The sequence below is a fragment of the Leptopilina heterotoma genome, unplaced genomic scaffold (assembly GCF_015476425.1).
Source record: "Leptopilina heterotoma isolate Lh14 unplaced genomic scaffold, ASM1547642v1 Lhet_6, whole genome shotgun sequence".
Classification (NCBI taxonomy): Eukaryota; Metazoa; Arthropoda; class Insecta; order Hymenoptera; family Figitidae; genus Leptopilina; species Leptopilina heterotoma.
The window spans coordinates 2,769,114-2,796,827 of NW_025111137.1; the positions used below are offsets into that span (position 1 = coordinate 2,769,114).

Consider the following 27,714-nt stretch of genomic DNA (forward strand, 5'->3'; position numbering starts at 1 on the left):
ACCATTTTTCCCGATTGCAGCTAAAATTAATACTGAAATTTATATTTTATCTTAAATATTTACAATTCTGATTAAAAATATGATTTATGATACAATTTTCAATCAACTTGTGATAAAAATCAAAACAAATGAAAAAAATCTCTCTTTTGCATTTCAACAAATTGTTGAAAGAGAAACAAAATCAACAGAAGAAAAAACAGGAACAAAACCATTTTTTTTTTCAAAAGCACATAAAACATTCTGTTGACCTAAAAAACAAATCTACTTAAAGTAAAAAATATTGCATAAAATTTTTATCAGTTATCTAGCATATACTTTCTGACAATTGAAAACCTGTCATAAATTTGTATTCTTCAACACAAAAGAACACTGACATTTTTCCCCTCTTTTACATAGAGTTTTACTGAACAATTCACTGAACTATATATAAATATACATATTCTAGAAGAGAGAGAGAGAGAAAATAAATGCAAAATACAAATCGCAAAGAGAATCAAGAGGCAAAAAAAAAAGAAAAACTTACGCCCATCTATTTATCTCCATCCAACATTTTCCTCAAGTTAATGAAAAAATTTTCTTAAAGCTAATGAGCGAGATTGAAGCTAACAAAAGGGAAAACGAGAAGAACTTGATTGTCTGTTGGTCTCGAGAAAAATTTATTAAGGTCGACTTTGAAGAATCTCCACTCAAAAACATCGTAATGAAACAACAAAAAAAGGAAGGATCCTTTCTTCATGTAATTGTTGCAAAGTGTCGTTTCAATTTTATTAAAATACAAAAAAAATGCAGGGAAATAAAAAAAACTGATGCTTTAATTAAAAAATATACGTATAAAAATTCAACTCCATTTCTCAAGTTGGGGAAAATTACACAAATTGGAAATTTTAATTATGAGAATATTGTTGGATGAAGGTATAGAGAGGTTCTTGCATACGTGTGAAGCATTCCACTATATATAATTAACATATTGAAACTAATGAGAATCTGAAACGTGGACATGCTCCATTAGAGGCTTTCAGGAATTCGCATCAACTATCAACACAAATTACACATAATCGCTACGAAATTCTATATACATGTGTGTAACAAAGAATAGATATATGCCCACTTTTTTTTATAGATTTAGGGTCATTTCTTATCAGAGTAAATATATAAGTAATAACTTCTATTCAATTTGGATTAGACTCAATATTTTTGTACTTACAATTTTTTATCGAAACAGTTTACGATCGAATTTACAAACTTTGGGGTTTTCGTTTAAAACATTTAGCGTTTAATATTTTTTACGTAAACAAATTTTTAATGAAAGATGAAAAAAATTATTATAATTTCCCGTGTGGTAAGTGGGTGAAAATAATGTAACAATAGGAGCATATGTGTATGCTGCTCTTTCAGGGAGGGTGTTCTTTTAGGGAAGGCATAGATAAAAAGCCACATAGAACAGTGACGAGTAAAATTTTCACTCTTCATTTGCACTACTAAAATAACCAAAGTTTTCTCTGGAATAGCAAAAGTTTCACAAACAGCAAAAGTGGAATCGCTAAATTCTGGGGAGCAACCTGATGTGAAGGTTTTTCATGTTAGCAACGGTTGAAAAAATTCTTCTTAAAACCTAAAAACAAAGAGCATTTTTTCAAAAAATTTTAGGTTGAAAGAATGCTTTAAAAAGTTTGAGAATTCTAGGTAGGAAGCAGTTTCATTAGTGATACTTTCATCTTCATAAAAAGTTTAGAAAGGTGCAAAATTTAGGGACCGTGTGAACAGATCGAAAACGCTAAAACCTTACCACCGGTTCTATAAATAATAATTAAAATATGATGTGGGATCAGCTGAAATCTAGACAAGATCGAAGAAAAAATTTAGAAGATTTGGAAGTCTTGTAACGCTTACTTAAACTTTAACCAAATGATAGAGGATGGAACCTACAAAACACCGGGTAGGCTACAACAGTAACAATCGTCTTTATAGGATTTATAAAAGAAAATTTAGAATGAATAGAAAATGTCCCTTTAAGTACAAACAATAGTACTGGAGACATTGCGTCCTAGAGTAAAGAAGAAGAAGAAGAAGACGAATTGATAGGCGACACGGATCAGAATCATAAAATAAAAATGAATATGCTGATGTTATGTTGTCAGAAAAATTTGCTACCTGGTTGTTATAAAGGATTTTACTACGAGTAACTAAACATGAGGCTGAAGTTGGCAATATTTTAAAAAACGAATATGAAAAAATAAAGAGATAATATTTATTATTTTGGGTACAAGTTTAAGGAGAAGTGGCACCCTTGAGGACTTTTTTGAACCTGTTGCCAAAAAAACAAGCAAACCAAAAGAAAAATCCGCTAAGTACTCTAATGCACTAGTAAGTGTCGAGGAAAAATGACTTTAGTATTTCTGGCATCCTGCAAGAACTGTCTACTCTCGAATTCATGATTTATAATGTAACGATTATTATTTAAGAATACTCGCCAATTAAGATAAGAATACAAGCAAATCCGTGTCAAATCCGTCTGAATCAAAAGTATTACAGACAAAATTTTTGCACACAGTAAAATTTTTAATCATGTTACTGCTAAAATGGATGAAATAACAGAATGCATACATATCTCAAAGTATCTACAGTTCAGATGATCTACTCTCTCCCTAAAAGAACAGATCCTCAGAGACATTACAAACCCATTTGTGGTAGGGTTAAACAAGTATCCCAACAGTAATCTAGTAAGTAATAGTCAAGTATGAACTCTATTCCCTATAGAGTTACTATAGCAAATAGAGAAGCCCATCCAAAAACTTTTTCCCGCACTAAAACCCTTTAGATATTCTTAGAACGAGGCAGAAGACGACGCAAGAATGGTAATTGGAATCACCGAGGGGAAAATGCATTCCTACGTTCCAGCCAAACTTCATAGGGAGATAATTCGAGACGTCAGGTATACAAGCGTATTTAGAGTAAAACTTACATAAGGGTGATTAAAATTAGAAGTTACTATAATTATGTGGCTTTCGCTGCAATCATTACATTCGTCTGTCAATAGTAGAATGACAAGATGATTACAGTAGATCAAAAAGTAACAAAAATATCAGACTTGGATTGATACATCTAAGATCCTAACTTATAAGACTCAGGCCCCAAAGTAATTCAAAGTACAACACTTCTAATTTACGTTACTGTTCAAGAAGAAATTGGTCAAAAATTTCTGCACTTCAGGCGTTCTTATTGGTAATAGTAAATTTCATTTAGGGCCACCACCATTACCGATTAAAAGTTAATCAATTATTTAATCCTGTAACACTGTCGAAATTGCCATGTCCAAGATTCCTCGAGCCTCATTTTAATTAGTTATAAAATTATTAATGTTGAAAAGGAGTTATTACCAATTATGTAAATAAAGAATACACACATAAAGTCAAATCAATCAATTTAACTTGTCAAGGAGTTCGAGAGCACATCCTACCAATAATAATTAAGATTAATTTCCACCTTAATTTTATTGTTCAGTTTAAGCACGTTGGGCGCAACTTTTCTAATAGTTAGACTCTACGAGTCTAACCAAACACTAAACAGCTCTTAGTTGCGGAGTGAAAAGAGCTCGGAACACAACTTGAGGACGTTTATGTCAGAGCAACATAAAAACAAGGATCATAATATACCAGAATATACCTTGTTAACTAAATACTTTGTAACGCTTTTTTACAGACTATTATAAGATAACTAAATACAGAACTTTAATATCAACCGGACTAAAACAAATAATTAAAAATCATTAAACTAAACATTACTCAAAACTTAATTAAGACCGACCGAAACATTATTATTAACTAGATTTTTTTACGTTCCGGTGCTAGTCAGCTATGCTAGTCGTGGGGAGGGGGGGTTTTGTATTAAAAAAAGAAGGTAATTTAAAACACAGTGGCAATATTATAAATAAATTAACAATCAATTAAATAAAAATAAGTAAATTATATTGTTCCAACGAAATCTAATTAACAATTGCCAATAAATTATGACGATCTTTTTATTATTTATAGAGAATAATTCAATTACAATATCGTAAATAAAATTACCAGAGCATTCTAAATTATAACAATTAAATTATTATAAAATAATATAAAGAACTTACAGATTTTGTGTCGATGATAAGTTGATTCTTGATGGGAATCATGATTTTCTCTAACACTTTTAATTAATTATTTATTAAGGGAATATTAAACTAATAATTGATTATGATATTTAAATTTTCTATAATACATTATTTTGTAACTTAAAACTATTAAGTACAAGGAGATTAAACTGTAGCAAAACTGAAACTGATTATAAATTTGTTACATTTTACTAAAACTAAAACTGGGATAAGTAACTAACGATATTAACACATCGACCTTCTTAACCATAGGAACTTGTCAATTAACCCAAAGTGAGAGTAGCTTCTTTGCCAAACGAAGTCGCTTTCGTTTCACAAAGCCAGCCAACTTACTAAAACTAAACTAATTTATCAAAATTCCTTAATATGGAGCGCCAACATTTCAATTATTGGACTTCTGCTAAGTGTAGAATAATTACCAAAACAAATTCAAAAAACAAAACACTGTAACCAGTTTACTTTAACGAAAGACAATAATATTACCAAAATTCAAATACTAGAAAAATGTTCTCAGATTAGTGTTATTGTGACGTTAAACGTAAAAATAATGTCATAACTTATATTGATAATTTATTTTATTTGTTCACGCACTACTTTGAGGCTCAAAGAAATAAGGGTTTACATACTTTATTAGCCTAATGTTTTTGTCGCGTAAGGTCCCTTTCACCGCATGAAGCGTCACATATTAGTTTTAAAGTTAATATTTAAATAAATTGTCTCAATAATCAAAAGTTTAGAGGAGCAGCCAGGCGCTCAATTAAATTAATAAAGATCGCCTTCATAATTTCTTGCCATTAGAGTTATTTCCCCGAATTCTGTGTCCTTATAAAAATATTAATAAAACGGTTGGGCGACAAGTTATAATTTTTCTTAACCAACGAATCACGAGCCGCTAAACTGGCGTTAATCATTGATTAACTTTTAAATTAAGGTTGGTGGAATTAGGCCTTAATCTACTAAAACTTTCTTTCTTTTTTAAATATAATTAATAGTTTAATAACAGTGTAAAATAGTACAATAATAAAATTAATTAGGTTTGTGCATTATGAGTTAAAGTTCGAAATGAGTCTACGTAATGCTAAGCTGAGTCGTCTTAAATTATTGTCGAAGAAGTCAACATCGTTAGAGATTCAATTTGCTTCTCTACTGAGTTTATTGGTTATTACGTTATTACTATAGTTCGTTCTTTATAAAGTAACAATAAATAAAGAATAATATCTTGCAGTTCTTCCAAGAAGTGATAGATTAACGAAAAACAACAATGAAGGACAGTAAACAAATCCGTTTTTAAGTCTATGTTAGAAAATCGTATCTGCGACACCCATAGGCCCTTGATTTTGTCCCAAAAAATGCGAAAACATTTTTGGATATACGATTCTTAGACAAGCAGAATGCAACAGTGTGATTTGAATTTGATCATGATTATTTGGATTTAAGACAACTGTTTAAAATACCGAAGATTTCATCGATGTTTTCATTTGCGAATCTAAATTTATAAGTTTATTTGAAAATTAACCTATTTATTTTAATGTCGCTTATACTTATAACCATGTTCTGAAATATGTTTAGGAATTCATATTCCTGAACATATTTCAGAACTATGAATAATGTGAAATACTTTCGAGCATTAATTATTCTTAACCTTTAAAATCTAGTAGAGGTCACTATTTTTTATTAATTTTCATAGAGCAAATTACTGAAATAACTTTATTTATACAAGACTTGAAATCTGCTAGTATATTTGCTATCTATAGTATGCCTTAATTTTATAGATTTCAATAAACTTTTCTGCACATACTGTAACGTTGATGTTAAATAATCACGTTATAAAAGCCCAATTAAGGTTACGCCGAAACCCATTAATTGAATTTGTTTATTAATATTAAATATCGTGACCAGACTCGAATTTAATATTTATATTTCAGTTGCTTCGTGGGGACTATGGGAGTTAAAGTTAAAAACTCTGCAATGGGGATAAGTCTGCGTAGACAGAGGGTTTTTATGTATAATATTTCATTATTAACTGACAGCAAACGTTTATGAACAATTATCACAATTTGAAAAGAGATTACTGTCAACCTGTCAATTGAAGGCAATCACCTATCATAGATATTATAGGCCTGTGATCATGCTGCAGGGTCAAACCAAAGTGTGCATAATCTTTGTACGGGTCCAAAGCAGGATGCCAATTAAGGAGTTACATCCAGTAATAAAATAAAATAAAAAATATTTATTGTAAAAAACCTTTGATTAATCACTAAAAATATAATTAAAAAGCTTGTGTTAAAATCGGAGACTGATCGGTTCAATCTTTTCGAGAAATCTTGCTCACCGACTTTAAAAACATAGTTTTGAGAAAAACGCGTCCGTAAAAAAGGTTCAAAAACACTTTCCTCATGCAGGGCTCGAACTACGTCCATAAATTCTGTAAAGGTCCGTAAATTTGCTTCAAGTCCGTAAAAGTCCGTTTTTTTTGAAAAAAAAGGTCCGTAAAGTCCGTAATTTGAAAAAAAAGAACAAAAATTTCGTAAATTGTACGATATAATTTGGAGATTTAACTGAAGAATTTCCTAATAAATGAAAGAAAACTGAATTTTAAACAAATGAATTTGAAAATTCTCAAAGATCTTTTTCAAAGATTATTAAAAATAATGGATTTATAGAAGAATGTTAAAAACACTAAAAAAGAAATTTAATTTTGGAGAAACTACAAATTATTGGAGAAATTCAATGATATTTTTGTATTTAAATAAATGAATTCTAGTAGAATTTTCTAATAAAAATTGATTTAAAAATGAATTGATCAAAATTTTAGATAATAATGAAATACCCCTTCAGTGTCTTGGCCAGGAGTGTCACTGACGCCTTTGCCCAAAATCATATTTCTACTGTACAGATCCACTTGAAACGTGTTACTCGGGGATTTTCGAGGTTACTGATTACGAATTCAGTGTTAATTTTTCCAAATTCAAAATGGCAGATCCAATATGGCGGACTTTTTTAATAAATTTTACCAGATTTGCTCGAAACAGACTACTCGGGGGTTTTTGGGGTCGCTGATTACGAATCCAATGTGAATTTTCTAAAATTCAAAATGGCGGATCCAATATGGCGACCAAAATTTTTAATGTTGACGGATTTGTTTTTTTTTATTGCGAAAATGCAATAAAAAAATTCGTTTTTTTCAAAATTCTAAGTGGAGTAACCCCTTAACCTATTTTCATCAGTTTGTGTCTGGCTAGCGAAATTGAATTAACTATATGTCACCACGGTCGTATCCTGAATTTTGATTTTCAATTTTTTTTAAAGATTGAATACTGATCCTTAATGAATAAAATCAAAGGTTAGTGCCCAGGACATCACTTTATTGTTATCCGGTGAACGGTGTAACTTGAAAAAATAATTGTTAACATTAGATCCACATGGCGAGCCAACAGGACGACACTACTTTTAGTCGGCGGTTGATTCAGTGCCAGCGTATGGAAGTTCTGTCTCCTTCCTAGATCTGTGTTAAAGATAATGAAATAAAATTAGAGTGATTTAAAATGGAAATTGAAATCAGAATAGTGTGTTAGTTAATTTTCTTTGCTACAGTGTTTTCTTTGTTTTATTAGAAGTCTTTTCGTCCTATCTTTTTCTCTCGCCTGATGTGTACAGTGCCTAGAGAAAGAATCCTGAGTGTAAATTTTCTAAAAGTCGAATAATTAAATTATTCGGTTAATATTCCAGCAGCTACTCCGGAGTGATAATAATTTATTCGTGTACATCAGGATCTGGGTAGGTCACCTACCTGGTGCCGGGAAAGTTCCCTAAAACAAATCTCTGGTAGAATATTAAAAATTCCAAGAGTGAATTTTATAATTCTGAAGTCGATTTAATAATTATAACCATGTTCGTAGTAATACGATGAGAAATCTCATCAAGTAAAAGTAAACATCGTTGCAATACTCTATAATTAATCTCTGGTTAATTTAAATACTTCTTGTACAAAATCCCATTTTCATTTTTTTTAAAGCCTGCGTATACTACTTAAATAAATATAAAGAAAATCTTCAAGTGTCGTTCAATTAGGAAATGATGTACATGTCATCTACTCATCTGTGACTGGAATACGACCAAATAGAAAGAGATCGATAGGTTAATATTGCGTACTTTAAAAGCGAAGAAGTCGATAACAAGTTTGCAGATTGCAAGAAGAATCCAAACTCTTACATAAAGAAAAATTTGTCAATAAAGGTTAATTCCAACCTCGTCGATAAAATAAAGAATGTAGAGAGTAGCCTGAACCCTTGAGGAGGCAAAAAACTCTCGAAAGGATCCAAAAGACATCAAGCCAACAGAAGAACGACACGGAAGACTTACAAAAGTAGTTTACACGTTGAGCAACAAATCCTACGAAAAATGAAAAGCGATAGTTTCTGTAGGATTGTAAGTGTACTAGAAGTGCAGATGAACACATAACAGGAAAAATATTTTTAACCTAAGAAAATTTATAGGGTCAGTTCCGCAATTCCCAAGTTGGATATCTACCGACGAGTTATTTTAACAAATGTGAAAATTTTTCTAAAAAGTAATTCTACTATCTAAAATTCTAGTCAGAACTTAGAGAAGGAGGATGATTGATAAGGCCTCTATTTCGCCTCCTAAGAATTTTAATTTATTGGATTGGAATCCAAACACTGAGTTTTTGTTTTAAATTGCAGTTACGCTCCAGGGTCGGTAGTGTCTAGGCATTTTCTGTAAAAATTACATAAGATCTTAATTTTTAAGTAAAATCTTTAATCTATTTAAAAAATACTTTTTCGCATGCAGAAACATTAAATTTATGCTTTTTGATCAATTGAATCATTTTTGCAGACAATCCAAAATTCGCTTGCCTTAACATTTTGTAACTGGTGTGGTTTGGCACACCAGACAACCTTTAACTCCACCAAGCAAAATTAAAATAATACTAGCCGCGCACAAGGACTGAAATTAACTGTCAGATGGATAAAATAAATTATAGTTAGAGTCCCAGACTAGTACAATAATTATATAAGAAAACTAGCTGTCGTACCCGTCTTCGACGGGTTTTAGTTTCTACCAATACATTTAAGTTTCTACCAATCTGGAAAATCAGGAAATAGCTAAGGAATTTAATTTGACCGGAAAAAAATAATAATTAGTTACCATTATAGCTATTTTAGTAGGAAAATATTACTATTTGAATCAGTGATTGACTTTTTGTTATCAAATTAGTTATTTTAACCAATTCAAATGCAGAGAACAATATTTATCAATTTGTAGTACTTTAATTAATGTATTAAAAAAATTAAATTTTCCATACAGTTTTTGGAGTTATAGTAGAGTCTAATTGGAACTAATTGTATCGCAAGTAGACCCTACGTTACGACTGCTAAAACCTAACATAAGACCTAAATTTTAGGCTGAAAGTAGGGCTTAAATTTTGACTCGGGTCTGTTTTCATAAATATTATACATCAATAAAAATTGAAGTAAAAAGCAATTTTTTAAAAGCGAATTAATATAATGAAACTTTTTCTTAATTTGATAGGAAAATTCCCGGTTCGGCATATTCCCAGCTTTTTACAGTTTTTCCCGTTTGGTAGATACCCAGTTAAATGTATTAGTATAAACAGAAAACTGTACGACAGCAAGTAATACAATCTATATTTATATGAACTTAAGAAACAGTATTTTCATAAAATAAGTAAATTTTTATAGCCATTTGTAGATTTATTTATGGATAAAATCAAGTAAATTTAAATTTGACAAAAAAGAGATAAACCGTGAAAAGTTTGGACAAAGCAGGGAATTTTGTTAAACAAAAATAGACACCGTGTTAACTTTTGTCTTTACATTGCTCAAAACATCTCTTAAAGTTAAATCTAGAGTTAAAATGAAAAAACGTTTTAACATGTAAGTTTTTGCCTAGTGGCATAATATGCTTGTATTGTATCACAGGTGACTTACAATTCTTGACATCCTGCGAAATCATTTTAATCATAAAAAATTTCCATTTTCAATATTTCTGAACTTCTTGAAAATATTAGATTGATTTGATAAATAATTTTGAATTGCACTATTTTGACATCAAAATATTAATCAGAGACTCCAAAAATACTACTGAATTATACTTCATATAGTAATTAGTATCGATTTTTTGATATATTGAAAATTTTTTTATATTTCTTGTAGGATAGTATTTTTTGCAAAATTATGATAAAATCTGACTAAATAACATATAATATTCATTTTTAGAAAGTTTAAAAGCTATCCATTAAAAATTGTGAAATTTGGAAATTTTCCATTTTTCAAGTTTTTGAAAATATTTTTATATTTACATCTTAGTTGTAGAATAGTATTTTTTGAAAAATTATGCTAAAATGTGACCAAATAACATGTAATACTCAAATATAGAAAGTTTAAAAGCAATCCATAAAAAAATGTAAAATTTTGAAATTTTCGATTTTTTGAAAACATTTTTATACTTACATATTAGTTATAGGACTTTATTTTTTGCAAAGTTATGCTATAATGTGACTAAATAACATATAATACTCAAGTATATAAACTTCAAAAGCAATCCATGAAAAATAAAAAATTTTGAAATTTTCGATTTTTTGAATTTTTTGAAAAAATTGAATATCTCCCGTTCTAATTAATATTTTTTAAATCTGTAAATTTATAAACCTTCCTTGGGTCAATACCTAATAACCTACCAAGTTGGACTTAAATCGATTCACATGTTTTTGTGTGATTGGGGTACAAAGTTTTTGTGACAGACAAACATACATACATACATACATACATACATACATACATACATACATACATACATACATACATGCATACATTAAATTTTTTAAGAACATTTTTGGAATCTCTGATGTCCATAATAACTAATCATGTTAACATTTTGAAGTTTTAAGCAATGTACAGACAGACATCTGATTTTATTAATAAGGATTATAACAAATTTTTAAACCTGACTACCCTATGTGTTGAATTATACTAAACAAAATCTTTATATTAACATTTTTTTCAAACTGACTATGAACAATTAATATTAAAATACATTGCAACCGATGATATAGCTTGGATAACGAATCACGTCGAGGCTATGTTTGTACAGTTGTGATGACTGTCCAAATGAACATTAATGACTCGATAGTCAATAAACCCTTGTCAAATGTCCAGGGAAATTCGAGTAATTCTAATTCAAGTCGGTCTGCAGCAGTAGGTCTCCAGATTGTAAAAATCGAAAGGTATACAATGAAATCTTACTTTATTAAAAAAATTGTTTCTTAAGTTTTATAAATATGCACTAAATTAATATAATGCTTCTATTAAAATCTCGCTAAATTTAATTCTAAATGAATTTCCATTCGAATTTAAGTGTAGAATGTTTTTTTAAATCAAATTTGTATCTAAATTTGCAAATAGAATTTTAATCGGAATTTAATACCAATTCTAAAAGAATTTGTTACGAATCATTTTCACCTGTGAATTGATCAGCAATTTTTTTCTCTTATTGAGAAGTGTCAATTTAAATTTGTATCTGTTTCGTATTTTAAGTGTTTAAGTCAGATGTCAGCATTTGATTTCGACATTTTGTTCCTTGTCTTAGACCTGACAATACTTTATTTATTATTTCTCTTCATACCTAAGTTCTGTGCCTAAAATATTTGTAAATTCTCAGGGTTGCCACGCTATTGCTCATTTCAAATTCCCTGAATTTTCCAGGTTAAAAAACGTAATTTTTCTAGGTTTTTAAAATTACATTTATATTTTACCAAATTAAATAACTCCCTGAATTCCAGACCAAACTTTAAATTTTTCCCTGATTCTAAAGAATATTCTGATTCATCAGCAAAATGAATAGATACACAAAAAAATGTTCTATTACATTTATTTACATATTTCTTCAAAAGTAAAATTATTCGAAAACATCAATATAAAACTTCATTTTTAAATAAATATTTAACACAGGTTTACAAATTAAAAACTTTTTTTTGCCAATCGAACAAAACAATTTTTTTTCGAATAGTAGGTGTTTTTTGAGTAAGAAAATCATAGTTTTAATTTTTTTCCCTCGTGCAGTTTTTCTGTAGCTTCAAATTTTGCATTTTCGAGGTGCAACGCCACTTAAACTTACCTGTAGGAAAATTAGCTTGTCAAAATATAATAAATGAGGTATCATTGGAAAGGTTATTAAATTACCTTTCGATCCATAGGTCACAGAATAAAATTCAACAATTGAGAGAGTTACAGTCGATTAAAGATGAAATTTCATGACAGTTTTGATGATTTTTAGACATTTGAGTAACTTCTATTTTTTTCTACATCAAACAGGAAAGAATGTTTAGGTTTTAATTTTTTATTGATAGACTATATCATTACACAAATTTTGAGCCCTTGTGGACCTCGATTGGATTAAAAATGACAATTCTACACTAAATTTAGTGAACGAAACTACATTCTTCATTTTTAGTATCCCTTAAACATTTGCAGCAAAAATTGAAGTAATAAAATTTAGTTAAGCTCTAAAGTTACTAAAATCACTAATAAAGGATTTCTGAAATCGTAGATTTCGAATCCAATGTTAGTTTTCTAAATTTCAAAATGGCGGATCCAATATGGCGGACAAGTTTTTAAAAATCGATTAAATTCGTCTTAAATTCGTTACTCGGGGGTTTTCGGGGTCGCTGATTACGAATCTGATTACGGATTTCGAAAATTGAAAAGGATGGATTCATAATGGTGAACGAGTTTTTTAAAATCCATCGAATTCGCACCTATTGGATCCGCCATTTTTAATTTTTAAAATCTGACATCAGATTCGTAATCAGCGACCCCGAAAACCCCCGAGTAACGAATTTAAGACGAATTTAATCGATTTTTAAAAACTTGTCCGCCATATTGGATCCGCCATTTTGAAATTTAGAAAACTAACATTGGATTCGAAATCTACGATTTCAGAAATCCTTTATTAGTGATTTTAGTAACTTTAGAGCTTAACTAAATTTTATTACTTCAATTTTTGCTGCAAATGTTTAAGGGATACTAAAAATGAAGAATGTAGTTTCGTTCACTAAATTTAGTGTAGAATTGTCATTTTTAATCCAATCGAGGTCCACAAGGGCTCAAAATTTGTGTAATGATATAGTCTATCAATAAAAAATTAAAACCTAAACATTCTTTCCTGTTTGATGTAGAAAAAAATAGAAGTTACTCAAATGTCTAAAAATCATCAAAACTGTCATGAAATTTCATCTTTAATCGACTGTAACTCTCTCAATTTTTGTTGAATTTTATTCTGTGACCTATGGATCGAAAGGTAATTTAATAACCTTTCCAATGATACCTCATTTATTATATTTTGACAAGCTAATTTTCCTACAGGTAAGTTTAAGTGGCGTTGCACCTCGAAAATGCAAAATTTGAAGCTACAGAAAAACTGCACGAGGGAAAAAAATTAAAACTATGATTTTCTTACTCAAAAAACACCTACTATTCGAAAAAAAATTGTTTTGTTCGATTGGCAATTTCACTGTAAACCAGTGTAATCATCATTTTGCCACAGGAATTAAGATTTTCAAATTCAATAGCATATAAGAATATTATTATAAAACATGAAGATACCTATCACTCCGAGTCTTCGACTCGGAGTCATCGCTTTCTTTATGTTTTATTAAATAATTAAAATTGCTAATTTGTTACTGTAACTACTTCCAAAATTATTTTCATCATTTCGATTATTCATTACTAAAATTTTCAACTCAAATTCTTCTTTAAATCAATTTTTTAAAAATAATTTTTGAAAAAGTTTTTTGAAAATAATTTTTGAAAAAGTTTTTTGAAAATTTCCAAATCCTTTTGTTTACAATTTAATTTTACAAAATTTCGATTATTCTGACATTCTTCAATTAAATATATTAGAAATTAAAAACTAAAAATAATAAAAAAAACAATTCCACTAAACTTTTGGAAAAAAATTAATTCTACAGAATTCTTAATTAACAGTATGAAACTAGTTTAATTTTTCAAAGATTTTAATTTGAAATTTTTTTAAAATTTAATCATTTCTAAAAATCTATGCTTTCAATATTCAATTATAATCTAAAATTTTAACTGAAATGCATTTTCAAATCAATTTTAATTTATTAGAAAATTCTACGTGATTTCAATTATTTAAATATAAAAATAAATATTTTATTATATCAAATGTGTTTCTTAAAATCGAATTTTCATAAAGAATTTTATCAACAAATTTTTAAATAATTGAATTCTCTTGACAAATTTTAATAAAATTTTTAAGAATAGTTTCATTTATCGAGAAATTTGATGAAAATTGTATTAAAAAATTGAAATTCTGTCAAGAATTTTATTAAATTTTTTTTAATTAAATAATTAAATTTCGGAGAAAAATTTTATTTTTTATAAAATTTTTAAGAATAATTTCATATTTTGAGAAATTTGAGGTAAATTGTATTAAAACTAATTGAAATTTTTTGCCAAGAATTTTATTAAAATTTTTGAAAATAATTGAATTTCGGAAAAAAATGTTATTATTTATAAAGATAATTGAAATTTTGACGAGAATTTTTGTAAATTTTTTAACATAATTGAATTTCTGCGAAGAATTATATTATTTTTGAAAATAATTGAATTCTTGAGATGAATTATATTAAAATTTCTTTTTAAATAATTGAATTCTTTTGTGAAATTCTATTGAAATAGTATACATTCAAAATAATTGAATTTTGACGAACTTTTGAAATTAATTAAATTTCTATGAAAAATTTTATTAAAATTATTTGGAAAAAAATTGAATTGTTATCAAAGAATTTCATTAAAATTTTTTAAAATAATAAAATTTTTTAAAGAAATGTAATTAAAAGTGTATTGAAAATAATACTTTAATTCTAATAAATAAATTGTCGGAAAGGTTTTTAAAATAATTGAATTTCTTTGATAAATTTTAATATAATTTTTAAGAATAACTACATTTTTCGAGGAATTCCATTAAAATTGTATTAGAAATAATTGAAAGTCTGCGATGAGTTTTATTATTTATGTAAATAATTAAATGTTTGCGTAAAATTTTATTACAATTTTTTTTAACGAATTGGATTCTTTTAGGATATTTTTTATTAAAGTACATAGTAGATATTAAAAATAATAATTAAATTCAGGAAAATTTTTGAAAATAATTAAAATTTTGCCAAAAATTTTATTAAAAGTTTAGAAAATATAATTGAATTTTTGAGAATTTTACTACTTTTGAAAATAATTGAATTTCTGCAATAATTTGTAATTGCTTCAAAATTCAATTTGTTTTAGTGTTTTTAACTAAAACTCTTCTATAGATCCATTATTATTTTTAATAATCAATTAAATATATATATTAAAAAATGTAACTAATTTCAGAAGAATTTTAATTATTAAAATTTTTTTAAAATCTAGGTTTTTTAAAATTTTTAATTAAATTCATTTAAAATTGTAATTTTACAAAATTTCAAATTAAAATCTTTTGAGGTTCATCTATTTATGAAAATTGTAAACGCAACTCTTTTAAAATTGAATTAATTTTGAAATATTGAAGTAAAATTAGATTTCAAGAATATAACATAATAACTTGAGACAACATTTTTCCAGGATTTTGATCAAAATTCTCTGACTTTTCCAGGTTTTTTGAAGGTTTATAAAATACCCTGACATTTCCAGGTTGCGTGTCAACTCTGAGTTCTTTTCTGAATTTTTGCTAATATTTTTTCTAAATATTTTTGTTGCACTTGGAACAAAAAATGATTATTTCTAAATTATAATACCTTATGTTTGATAAACTGTAGAGGATAGACATGTGTACGGAAGCTAAACAAATCTGCTCAAATGGATCAATGCACGGAAAGAACTTTTATTCGAAAATTTAACAAACAGTTTATTAAACTTTAACTATTGGATGTTAGCTACAAAATATTAATAAGAGAGTCCCTATAGTAAAATGCCACCGCGAAAAGGAAAGAATGTAATACCAAGTAAACATATTCTCTTCTTTTCACTCTGACACTTTACTTGTGACGCTATTAACATTCTGTGACAGACATCAAGTAGCCCAGGTTTAATAATCTGTTTATTAAATTCAAAAATAAATTGTCTTTCCACGTACTTTTTTGACAATTATAATAAAAAATTTCGTCAAATATGAAGAAATAAGTTTAAATTCCGTTAAGTAAAGAAAGAAAATCGTCAAAATTCAACATGGATATAGAGTCGTATTAAAATTTATTCATATGCATTTCGCACACGTGGAGTTAGGCAGAAACCTTAAAAATAGGAACATACATATCAGGATAAGATTTATTGGATAATTGGTCATCATATTTTAAAAAGTAGGTCAAGTCCCGCATTGAAAAGACTGATAACAATGATAAACTTACTATGAAAGAACAGTTTACACGTTATTCGCATAATATTTTATGAATCCTTTCAATTTTTCTGTCAATACATAGACATCGATGCAACCTTTATTGGAATTCGCACATCAGACCGGAATATTTATGAAATAATCTATAGACCCATCCCTTTTCTTCTTTCCTCTTTCTCTCTCTCTTTCTTTTTTTTTTTTTGGAGGAAAATCAATGCAATAAAGCTTGGTTTTATTATCAGAGAGAAATTCGGAATTTTAAAGCAAAAGGTAAAAATTAAAGAATGGCATAAACGCAAAGATATTTACGATGTTGAAAATTCCATAAAATAAATAAATTTTCATAATTTAATTTTATAATAAAATAATAATTTATTACATATTTGGCACAATTTTCATCTATATATTGTAATTGTGATTACATTATACATTAATATTTTGATCAATATACATATAATATTTGCGGCGCATGAAATAATTGTGATTATGCTGCTGCATTTGCAATATTGGCTTTAACTACAAAATATTTAAATATACGATAATTATGATTAATAAAAAAGTAAAAAGAAATTTAGATAAATAATTTACTATTCCTATCAGAAAATATTCAAATCGACAGAAACTGTAAATTTATATTATAATATTTATCGAAAACATTTCGTACACTTGATGGATGTACGTAGCGTGAATTTATAATTGGATCAATATTTGGGAAATATTAGGATTTGACGGATGAAAATTCAATCAGTAGTAGATTAAACATTTCAATTGATGGTACGATATTGGTGGAAATTGTTAATAATAATGTGCAAATTGAATACAAATTGTCCGTTAGTAATTTGATATGAAAACAAATTTACCAACGTTTTCTCAATTTTATAAAAGTGTAGTAAATATGAAAATTAAAAATAAAATACAGTAATAAATTCCAAAATTAATTGTTTAATTCGTTTTTTACCAAATTATAGAAAGTGTTAAATAAAAATTGCCTCCTTTTATGTGTATTATTATTCATAGTTGACACAAACATTTTATTTTGTTTTTCTTTGATTTCGAGACAGAATTTTATTAACCCAGTGACTTTTATCGATCTTTGAATCTAACTTTTTGTGATGTAAAAGAATTTATGCAATAAAAGTAACTCGATAATTTTCGTGGTTGTTGAAAACGAATCTAGCATCTGCTTTTCAAAATTCAAAATGGCGGATCTAGTATGGCGGACAACTAAATTAAAAATTAACCGACTTGTCTTGAAATTTATTACTTGGGGGTTTTGAAGGTTCCTAATTAAGAATATGAATCAATTTAGTTAAATACCGTGACATTAGCTATGGTGAATTTACATTTAATATTTTAAAAAACATTTTTTAAATTCATGATCTTAGAAAGTGCGCAACATATTGTAATCAGTTTCAAGTGATTCCGATCAAATTTAAAAAACTGTCCGCCATATTGGATCCGACATTTTGAATTTTGAAAAACTGATGATATACTGAACTGATAAGAAAAACTGATCTGATACACAATTATTTTATATTGTAAGAATATTGTACTTCTTCAAAATTATTATCATTATTTCAATTCAATTACTACCTATTTTTAAGAATTTTTAACTAAAATTCTTTTTTAAAGCAATTAATTTTTGAAAAAGTTCTTTGACGATTTTCAAATCCATTTGCTTACAATATTCCATTTTACGAATTACAATTATTCGTAAATTCTTCAATTAAATATGCATTAGAAAATAAAAACTTCAAATAATATAAAAAAATTTCAATTAAACTTTTCCAAAAAAATTAATTTCCAAATTCAATTATTTATAAAAATTTACGCTATATTGCTTTTAATATTCAATTATTATCTAAAATTTTAACTGAAATTCATTTTTAAATCAATTTTTATTAGAAAATTCTACTGGAATTCAATTATTTAAATTTTAAATACAAAAATAAATAATTTATTGAATAAATTGAATGTTTCTTAGAATTATTGAATTCTCACAAAGAATTTTATTTAAGAATAATTAGATTTTTCGAGAAATTTGATTAAAATTGTATTAAAAATAATTGAATCCCTGTAAAAATGCTATTATTTATGTAAATAATTGAATTATTGCGAAGAAATATATAAAAAATTTGTAAATAATTGAATTAATGTGAAATTTTTTCTTATTTATCAAAATAATTAAATTTATTTTATATAATTGAATTCTTTTAGAAAATTTTATTAAAATAGTACATATTGAAAATCATTGAATTGTAGAACATTTTTGAAAATAGTTAAAATTTTGCCAATTTTTAAAATTAAACCTTTTCTAAATTCAATTATTTTTAGAAATTTATCCTAAAATGCTCTTAATATTCAATTATTATTTTATTAGATCATTCTACTAGAATCCAATTATTTAAATACAAAAATAAATAATTTATTAATTAATTGTTTCTTAAAATTAAATGCTCGTAAAGAATTTTAACTAATAAATTTTGAAATAAGTGAATTCTCACGACAAATTTTAACAAAATTTTAAAAAATAATTTCATTTTTCAAGAAATTTGTTTAAAATTTATTGTATTAAAAATAATTGAAATTCTGCGAAAAGTTTTATTATTTGCAAAAATAATTGAATCCCTAAAAAGAATTTTATTATTTTTGAACATAATTAAATTTCTGCAATAATTTGTAATGAAAAGAAATAATTTATTGAATAATTGATTGTTTCTTAAAATTCAAATTTCATAAATAATTATATCAACAAATTTTTAAATAATTGAATTCTTTTGACGAATTTTAATAACATTTTTAAAAACAATTACATTTTTCGAGGAATTTGATTAAAATTGTTTATTAAAAATAATTGAAATTCTGCGATGAGTTTTATTATTTATGAAAATAATTGAATTCCTAAAAAGCATTTTATTATTTATGAAAATAATTGAATTCCTAAAAAGCATTTTATTATTTACGAAAATAATTGAATCTCCGTAAAAATTTTATTTTTATGAAAATAATTGAATTATTGCGATGAAAATGATAGAAAATTTGCAAATAATTGAATTACTGCAAAATTTTAATTATTTTATGAAAATAACTAAATGTGTTTGACAAGAATTTTATCAACAATTTTGAAAATAATAATTGAAATCTGGAGAAGAATTGATTATTTCTAAAAATAATTGAAATTTTTCTCAATTAAATTAGGGACTTTACGCACCTTTTTTAAAAAACGGACTTTTACGGACTTGAAGCAAATTTACGGACCTTCACGGGATTTACGGACCTAGTTCGAGCCCTATAGATACGCTAAATTAAAAATTTTGAATAAACTAAATATAATTAATAATTAATTATAAATAAATTTATTTATTTTCCTTGAATTTAATGTTCTTGACATAAAAAATCTCTAAAAAAAATTGCTTTAATTTATTATTAACCAGCAAAGATATAAAAATAATCTACATTAAAGAGGAATATTTATTTTGAGAAGATAAATTAAGTAAGAGGATATTAGAAGGTAATTTTACCTCCTGATATTACATTTTTCTGAATGCATTCCAAAAATTGAGAAAAAATTTTTAAAATTATTAATGATTTTATTTGTCAATATTCCGCCAATATTGAAAATAGAGCATAAAAGGCGTTTACGAATTTTATAAAGTACTTTATGATGATACAATATTTCACGCCAAAAATATTGAGCCAAAAAGAACATTTTAAAAGGTTTTAAAAACTTATTTGCCAAGTTTCTGCTTTAAGATTGAGCGAAAAACATTAGTTAGAATTTAATCAAAACTTGAGAATCCTACACTCAAAGTTTCAAATGAAACTTTATTTATAAAATGCTGATAATTTCCCATCGGGAAAATTACCAAAGACAATTAAATTTTTCTTTTTCAAAAAAAAAAAAAAAAAAAAACTTTTCAAGCAGTTATAATAACCACTTTCCATCTGGAGAGTCTTAAGTTTATAGGAAACTTTCCAAAGTATACACATACACAAAGAAATCACAAACAATTTTAAAGAAAAAATGTTTCTTTCCTTATTTCAACAATTTTTTATAACTTCTAAGATGATTTTTTTTCATTTCATTCAAAATTTTCTGCTTACGTTTCTATGTGAGCGCATCTAAAATATTTTTTACGAATTTCAATATCTTATTTCGAAATTGATCGCGAATTATATTTCTCCAATTCACATTGCGGTTTTTGATTTATTTTTAGACGGGAGACAGAATAATCGAAGTGGACGGAATAGATTTGCGGAATAGTTCATATGAAAAAGCTGTGGAGGTGATTCAAGCCTCCGGCAATCCGGTATGTCTTCTGGTACAGTCATTGGTGCATATGGTAAGTTCTTAAAATATTCATTACTGGAAAAACAAATTTCATTTTATTAAAGAGAGGCCAGAATAACTAAGTTTCGAAAAAGTTTTATTATTAAAAAAATTTAATTAAAAAGAGAAGAAAACAATTTAGAAGAAAGTTATGTTTGTCTACTGACGACCTACGCCCTTGACCTAATAGTTAAGGTCATATTCTCTTCTCGACTTGCAAATTTTGACCTAAATTTTTAAAGTTGATTTCTTATACGACCTATGACTTGCGATCTAAATTATGAGGTTACTCCCGTTTCTTGACCTGCAATTTTCTTCTTAAATTATAACGTAACGTAGCGCGTCTCTACACAAATACGATGCAGAAGTATCTTTAAATTTCAGGTCAAGAGACTATTATAATGACAAATATTTTTTTATTTATTCATTTAATAGGTAGAATATTAAATCAAATGTCTCAAATGAAAAGGGACGTCCGGGCAAAATTTTAATAAAAAACCAAGACGTGAAGTAAGATTGAAAATTAAGGTAAAAATTTGTATCCTAAATTCACCTTTTAACCCCTTTACAGTTAAGTGAAAAAAATCATTTTTGGGCTACACATCGTCTAAAGAAAAGTTTCTAAAAAAATTTGATTGAGTTATATTTAAGATCTTTGGGGCCACTAAATTCGAATTTAATGTCAAATTTGAAAAATTAAAAATGGCGGATTCAATATGGCAACCAAAATTTTTAAAAAATTAACGTATTTATTTAAAAATTTCATAATCTATGAAGTTCAGTTATTGTTAACAATAGAAAAAAATTTTTAAGTTATTATTTATTAAAATTCGTGGTGATTTCAAAATTTATAAGATGAACAAGAAAAATTTCAGACGGACTAAAGTTTTTCATCATATTTTCAGAGGATACCAAAAACTAGAATTTTTTTATCCATGCTAGAAGTTTAATACTTTTTCCAGTATATACTTTTGATAACATTTTCTGACTTTTCCCTGATCTCTTTAACCTGTGGCAACCCTGTAAAGTGCGAATGATGAAAATATTATAGTATCAGGAGGACAAAGAGAATACAGTTGAAGTGATACGTCGACAAGAGAAGAGGAGGAAGAGTAATAAAGTAGAAACTTGATTTTAGTATAATCTCACATTTTTCAAACATTCGAAGAACATTTCATATTTAATTAATTTGTTATTACATAATTTTACATTACAATTTATTTTGACAAATTTTAAAAAATCCAGTTTTATAATATAAAAAAAAATTATTTAACCCTTTAACGGCCGAGTTTTTTTCCGTTAACTTAGAAATATAATAAATAGCAAGTTTAATTATTCTAGTATTGAATATGAGAAAGAAAGTTTTTAAACAATTTTCACCCTTAAAACTACCCCTAACGAAGATTACTACACGGAGAGACCCACATTCGTAAAAATTACTAAAAACGGTTGCAATGACCGGAAATAAGGGGACTTTTAGCATAATGTACTACAGAATTAGATAAATTTACAAAAGAAATAGATAAATTTGCTACATTGAAATAGCAAGTTTTAATATTTTGTGTAAGAGTTGTAAATGTAGCGAAAATTGATTATAGTTTTCTCTAATTTAATTAGACAAAATCTGACAAATGAAAACATTTTCCACTAAAATCTTCTATCCACTGTAGTAATTTTTGGTGAGCAAGTGTGGCTAGCGAGTGCAGTCATATGGCGCCTGTATTTCTATTGGTTGCTAACCTCGTCAATCTCCGTAAATGAGCCGATGCCTTCCGATCATTGACAGTGACTATGTTTCGCGTATGTAAAATAAATTTGGATATTATCTACAATAATTAAATATAAAGTGAAACGTAGGTCGTTCGGTATCTCAGAAATTGACCATTATAAATTAATAAATTTTGCATTTATTCCTGTCCCAAGAAGTATGTCTTATAATAAGTTGTTAAAAGTAAACTGCTTTCTCGTAAGTGCTGTAAATTTTCATCATTCAATATATAAGGAAACAAAGATGTATACTTTCAGTGAAATTCGTTGTCGTGCGTGCAGTTGTGTATTAGTGTATTAATTAACCGCGTCTATACATATAAGTGAAATAAACATGTGTGTGTCTTCAAATATTTATCCAACAACAAATATATAAGTGTGTGAGTGTGTGTGTCTGTGTATGTAAAAATCCTTCCAGTTTACCTCCACTAGTCAAGAATTGACGGGAAACCGGCGACAAAAATCCGTATTTTTTCTTTTCACTCTTTCTTTCTGCATTTACAACGACTATAGTAATTTTACGTACACAATGTTTCTGAGTTTTACTACAGTTGTTTGGAACTATTGGACGAAATAGTAAGAAACTTTGCTAATTTGGTGAACATTTGTCGGGATTAGTGACTTAGTGTAGAAAATAGTAAAAAATACAAAAAGTCCCCTTATTTCCGGTGGTTGCAATGTGAATATAGTAAATTCTAGTGTGATTTTATACAAAAATTAGTAATCTCGGTCTCTCCGTGTACCTTCAGACAGTAATACATGATCTAAAATGAATTTTAAAATATTTTACGGCTTCTACATGATTTGTAAATGTTTATTAATATGCCCGGAAGGTTTGAAAATTAAAAACGATGATCGAAAATAAAAACCCTTTCGGAACTCTACATATTATCATAATTATTAATAAATAGATACTAGAATGTGTTTCTAACACTGGAAAAGGTATTTCATTACCTTCCTATAACAATTAAGTTTCAGGCAAATTAGAACGATTTTTAAAAACATCGTCTTCCATATTTGATCTGTCAATTTGCTTTTTGAAATTCAGATGTCAAATTCATAATCAGCTAACCCAAAAACCTCCGAGTAATGAGTTTCCGGCGAATTAAATCAATTGAAAAAAAATGTTGGTTTTATATGGGTAGTTTTTATAATTTTTTTATTGCCCTGGGGTGATTTTTTGTAATTAATTTTTTTCTACAAATCAAAACAAAATAAAAAAAAAATTTTGTTTTGATTCGGACATGGGTATCAGAATCAAAAGTAGTCTTTATTTAGTTTCGATTCAGATTACCAAATCAAAAATAAATATTGTTTATGTTCTGATTAGTATATCAAAATCAAAATTCCACTCTGTTTAGTTTTGAATTTGATTTCAATATCAGAATCAAAAGTCTTTACTTTTTAATTATGATATAAATATGTGCATCAAAATAAAAACTTTAGATATTAAAATAAATATTGATTTGAATTCATCACTCGGTGTTATTTAATAATAATGATGGCTTTATCAATCACTCCAAATCATTCAGAATAATGAAAAAAAATAAGAAAAATTTTTTTCTTTACGTTTCAACGGCACAGCCGTCCTCTTCAGAAACTGGAACTTTATTATAATTTATAAATATACGTACATAAAATTCATTTACAATTAAAAATTATTTTACAAAAAGATATTAAAATTATGTAATATCGAGATAAATAATGTTTTATGTATTGATGTCATATACACTATAAATTTGAGCAGTAACGTTTGATGTGCATTTTACATGCGTAAAATTTGTTGCGCATATCAAATATGAAATATATCAGAAGAAAACCCAATGTAATTTGAAGTAGACTTTTGTTTCGTTAATGTATCAGAATCAAAATAGAAAATAACTTTTGTTTGTATGTAACATATGTAATAATCAAAGCATTTTAAAGGGATGTACACTGAGAGAAAAGAATAGTTGTGGTAATCATTTTTTCTAAAATTATTTTTAGTTGGTAAACTATGCTGCTGCTAATTTATTGGTTGCCCTGGTAAAAATTTCGGACTAATTCCGGATTAAATACGGACAGATTAGTACGGATAAGTCCGAAAATTGTACGAAAAAGGTCCGAAAATGATCCGCGATAGTCTGATATCAATCCGAACGAAAACCTGAATCCGAAAACACTCTGGAGTAATCCTGAATGTCTACGAATTCAGTCCGTAATTAGTCCGCAACAATCTAAATTTATGACCGGCGAAGAATTCTTCTAAAATAAGTACGGAATTATCCGATATCAATATGTAAAGAATACGGAATCAGTCCGCAACAATCCGAGTTTAATCTAGTTAAAAAAACTTAATCCGCAAAATGTCCGGAGCAATCTGAACTCTGTACACAAGAAATCCGGTATTAGTCCGCAACAATTTAAAATTAAATGTGGCAAAATCCTATTTCGAAAGAAGTACGAAACAATCCGAAATCTGTATGCTAAGAATCCGAAAATTGTCTGCAACAACCAAGATTTAATCCAACTAAAAGGTATAATCCGAAACAAATACGAAATAATCCGAAATCTGTACAAAAAGAATCCGACATAGTCCGCTTCAATTCGGAATTAATGTGATAAAATCATATTCCGAAACAAATACGAAACAATCCGAAATATGTATATGCTAAGAATCCTGTAATAGACGGCCACCCGAATCAAATTATATCCCTGATAAAAATTTCGGACTAATCCGAATTAAATCCGGGCATATTAGTGTGGATTAGTCCGATAATTGTACGAAAATGATCCGCGTTAATCTAAAATCAATCCGAGTGAAATTGTGAATCCTAAATCAGTTTGGAGTAACCTTAAATGTCTATAAATTAAGTCCGTAATTATTATTCAACAATCCGAAATTATGTCCGTCAAAAAACTCATCTAAAATAAATACAAAATAATCCGAAATCAGTCCGCAATAATCCGAATTTAATCCAGTTAAAAGATTGAATTCAAAACAAGTATGGAACAATACAAAATCTGTATGAAAAGAATCCGGTAATAGTCAGGGTCAATCCGAATAATATCTGATCAAAACACCACAGCCCGAAAATAAGTCTTATTATTATAAGAATTTGTAAATATATACAATCCACAGACAGTTCAATACAATCCATATTCAATCTAATTCAAAGACTTAAAGTATCCGGAATGGTTTTAGAACAAAAATCTGTCCATAAGCAGACTGTTTCGGATTAGCTGCGGATTCACTGGTTAAACCAATCGGATTACTTCTGCATTTACTAGTTGCATATGATCTGACTAACTACAGACTAAACCGGACTAATTACGGATTCAATAGTTATAAAAAACGGTATTGATTTCAAACTTAATTCATGGTGAAAAAACTCCACAATAAACCGTACTGTTGCGGACAAAGTCCGGATTAGTCCGAAATCGGTCCCACTTTTATTCAGGGTATTTACTTATGGTAAATAAAATATTTAATTCTGCAGTCAGTTTGTTTTTACAAATTCACTAGTAGGTATTATTAGTTATCTTGTTTCAATATTAAAATTAACACTGATTATGTGTTAGTTTCTTGTTATTTCTTTTCGTGGCACTTTATAAATTCTATTATGAATTTGAACTCCCATGCGATCGTGGTATAGTGGTTAGTGTATTCGATTTCGGTGCGTTATAATGTTAGATAGGTGTAAGTTCGAATCCCCAAGCGTTAGAAATTTTAAGTTAATGTAAATAAAATTGCGATAGGTAAATCAAAAAATATGTTGAATGTACCATAAAGTAATAATAATTAATAAGTGTAACTTGTATAATAATTTTTTTATTAACATTCACTAAATTGTCCGGACTAATTTTTGATTGCTTCCGACTAATTCCGGATTCACTAGTTAAAATTAATTGATATTAATTTCGGACTTCATCGGACCAACTCCGGATTCACTAGTTGTTCACAAACCGTATAGAGTTCGAATTTTTCCGGATTAATTTCGGGTGACAAAAACCTGACCATAAACCGCATTGTTTCGGACAAATTTCGGATTAGTCCGAAATCTGGCCGGTTTTTTAACCAGGGTGGTGTTACCATTTTTATTAATAAACTTAGTTATTTTATTAGTTGATTCAACTACTTTTTTATTGGTCTACCTATTTAATTAGTTACGTTACTATCTAAGTGGCTGCAGTTATTTTGAATTTTAAAAATTTGACTTTAGATTCGTAATCAGAAACCCAAAAACCCCCCGAATAACAATAGTTTTTAATAAAATCCACTGGCTGGGTTTCTTGGGGGCACGAAAGGATTAAATTTAAATTATTATGAAAAAATTAATTACATTCGGAAAGAAATTTTAAGCATAAAAGGAAATTTAATAAAAAAAAATCTTTAACGGTTTCTGAATATAAAAAGCATCTGTGGTTTACAAAAATTCATCAAAGATACACTAAATTATGAATTATTAATCTATATCAAAATTAGATATATGTTATAGTAAGATATAAAAATTTTGAAAAATATAATTTTATAATAATAATTTTTTTGTAACAAATTATATAAAATTATTTAAAATACATAAAATGTTTATCTGTAATAAATTTTGAAAATAAAAATAATTTTTTTGTCATATTTTTTTACGATAGAAAATTATATATCTCAACATGCTTTAATAATTTTTTGTGTCGCTGATTACGAATCCAATGTCCATTTTTAAAAATTCAAAATGGCGGATCCAATATGGCGGATCTTTTTCAAAAATTATTTTAATTCATCAGATTCGCTTAAAAATTTTTACTCGGGTGTTTTCGGGGTCGCTGATTTTAAATCTGGTATCAGTTTTTGAGAATTCAAAATGTCAGGTCCAATATGGCCGATAATTAAAAACAAAATTTTTTAATTTATCGGATTCGCTTAAAAATCGTTACTCAGGGGTTTTCGGGGTCGCTGATTACAAATTTGATGACAGTTTTTGAATATTCAAAATGGCGGATCCAATATGGCGAATAATTTTTTAAATATTTTTTAATTCACCGAATTCGCTTGAGAATCGTTACTCAGGGG

At 27.3% G+C, this 27,714-nt stretch overlaps 1 protein-coding gene across 3 annotated transcripts in view; it reads left to right on the forward strand.

Moving 5' to 3' along the window:
* Window positions 1-27,714, forward strand: part of LOC122509159 (inactivation-no-after-potential D protein) — a 131,824-nt gene that overhangs the window by 76,093 nt on the left and 28,017 nt on the right. For all 3 annotated transcript variants that reach the window (XM_043622981.1, XM_043622980.1, XM_043622982.1), the window contains one exon: window positions 20,791-20,916. In XM_043622981.1, the coding sequence (XP_043478916.1) occupies window positions 20,791-20,916 (126 nt within the window). The remainder of the gene's footprint in view (window positions 1-20,790; window positions 20,917-27,714) is intronic.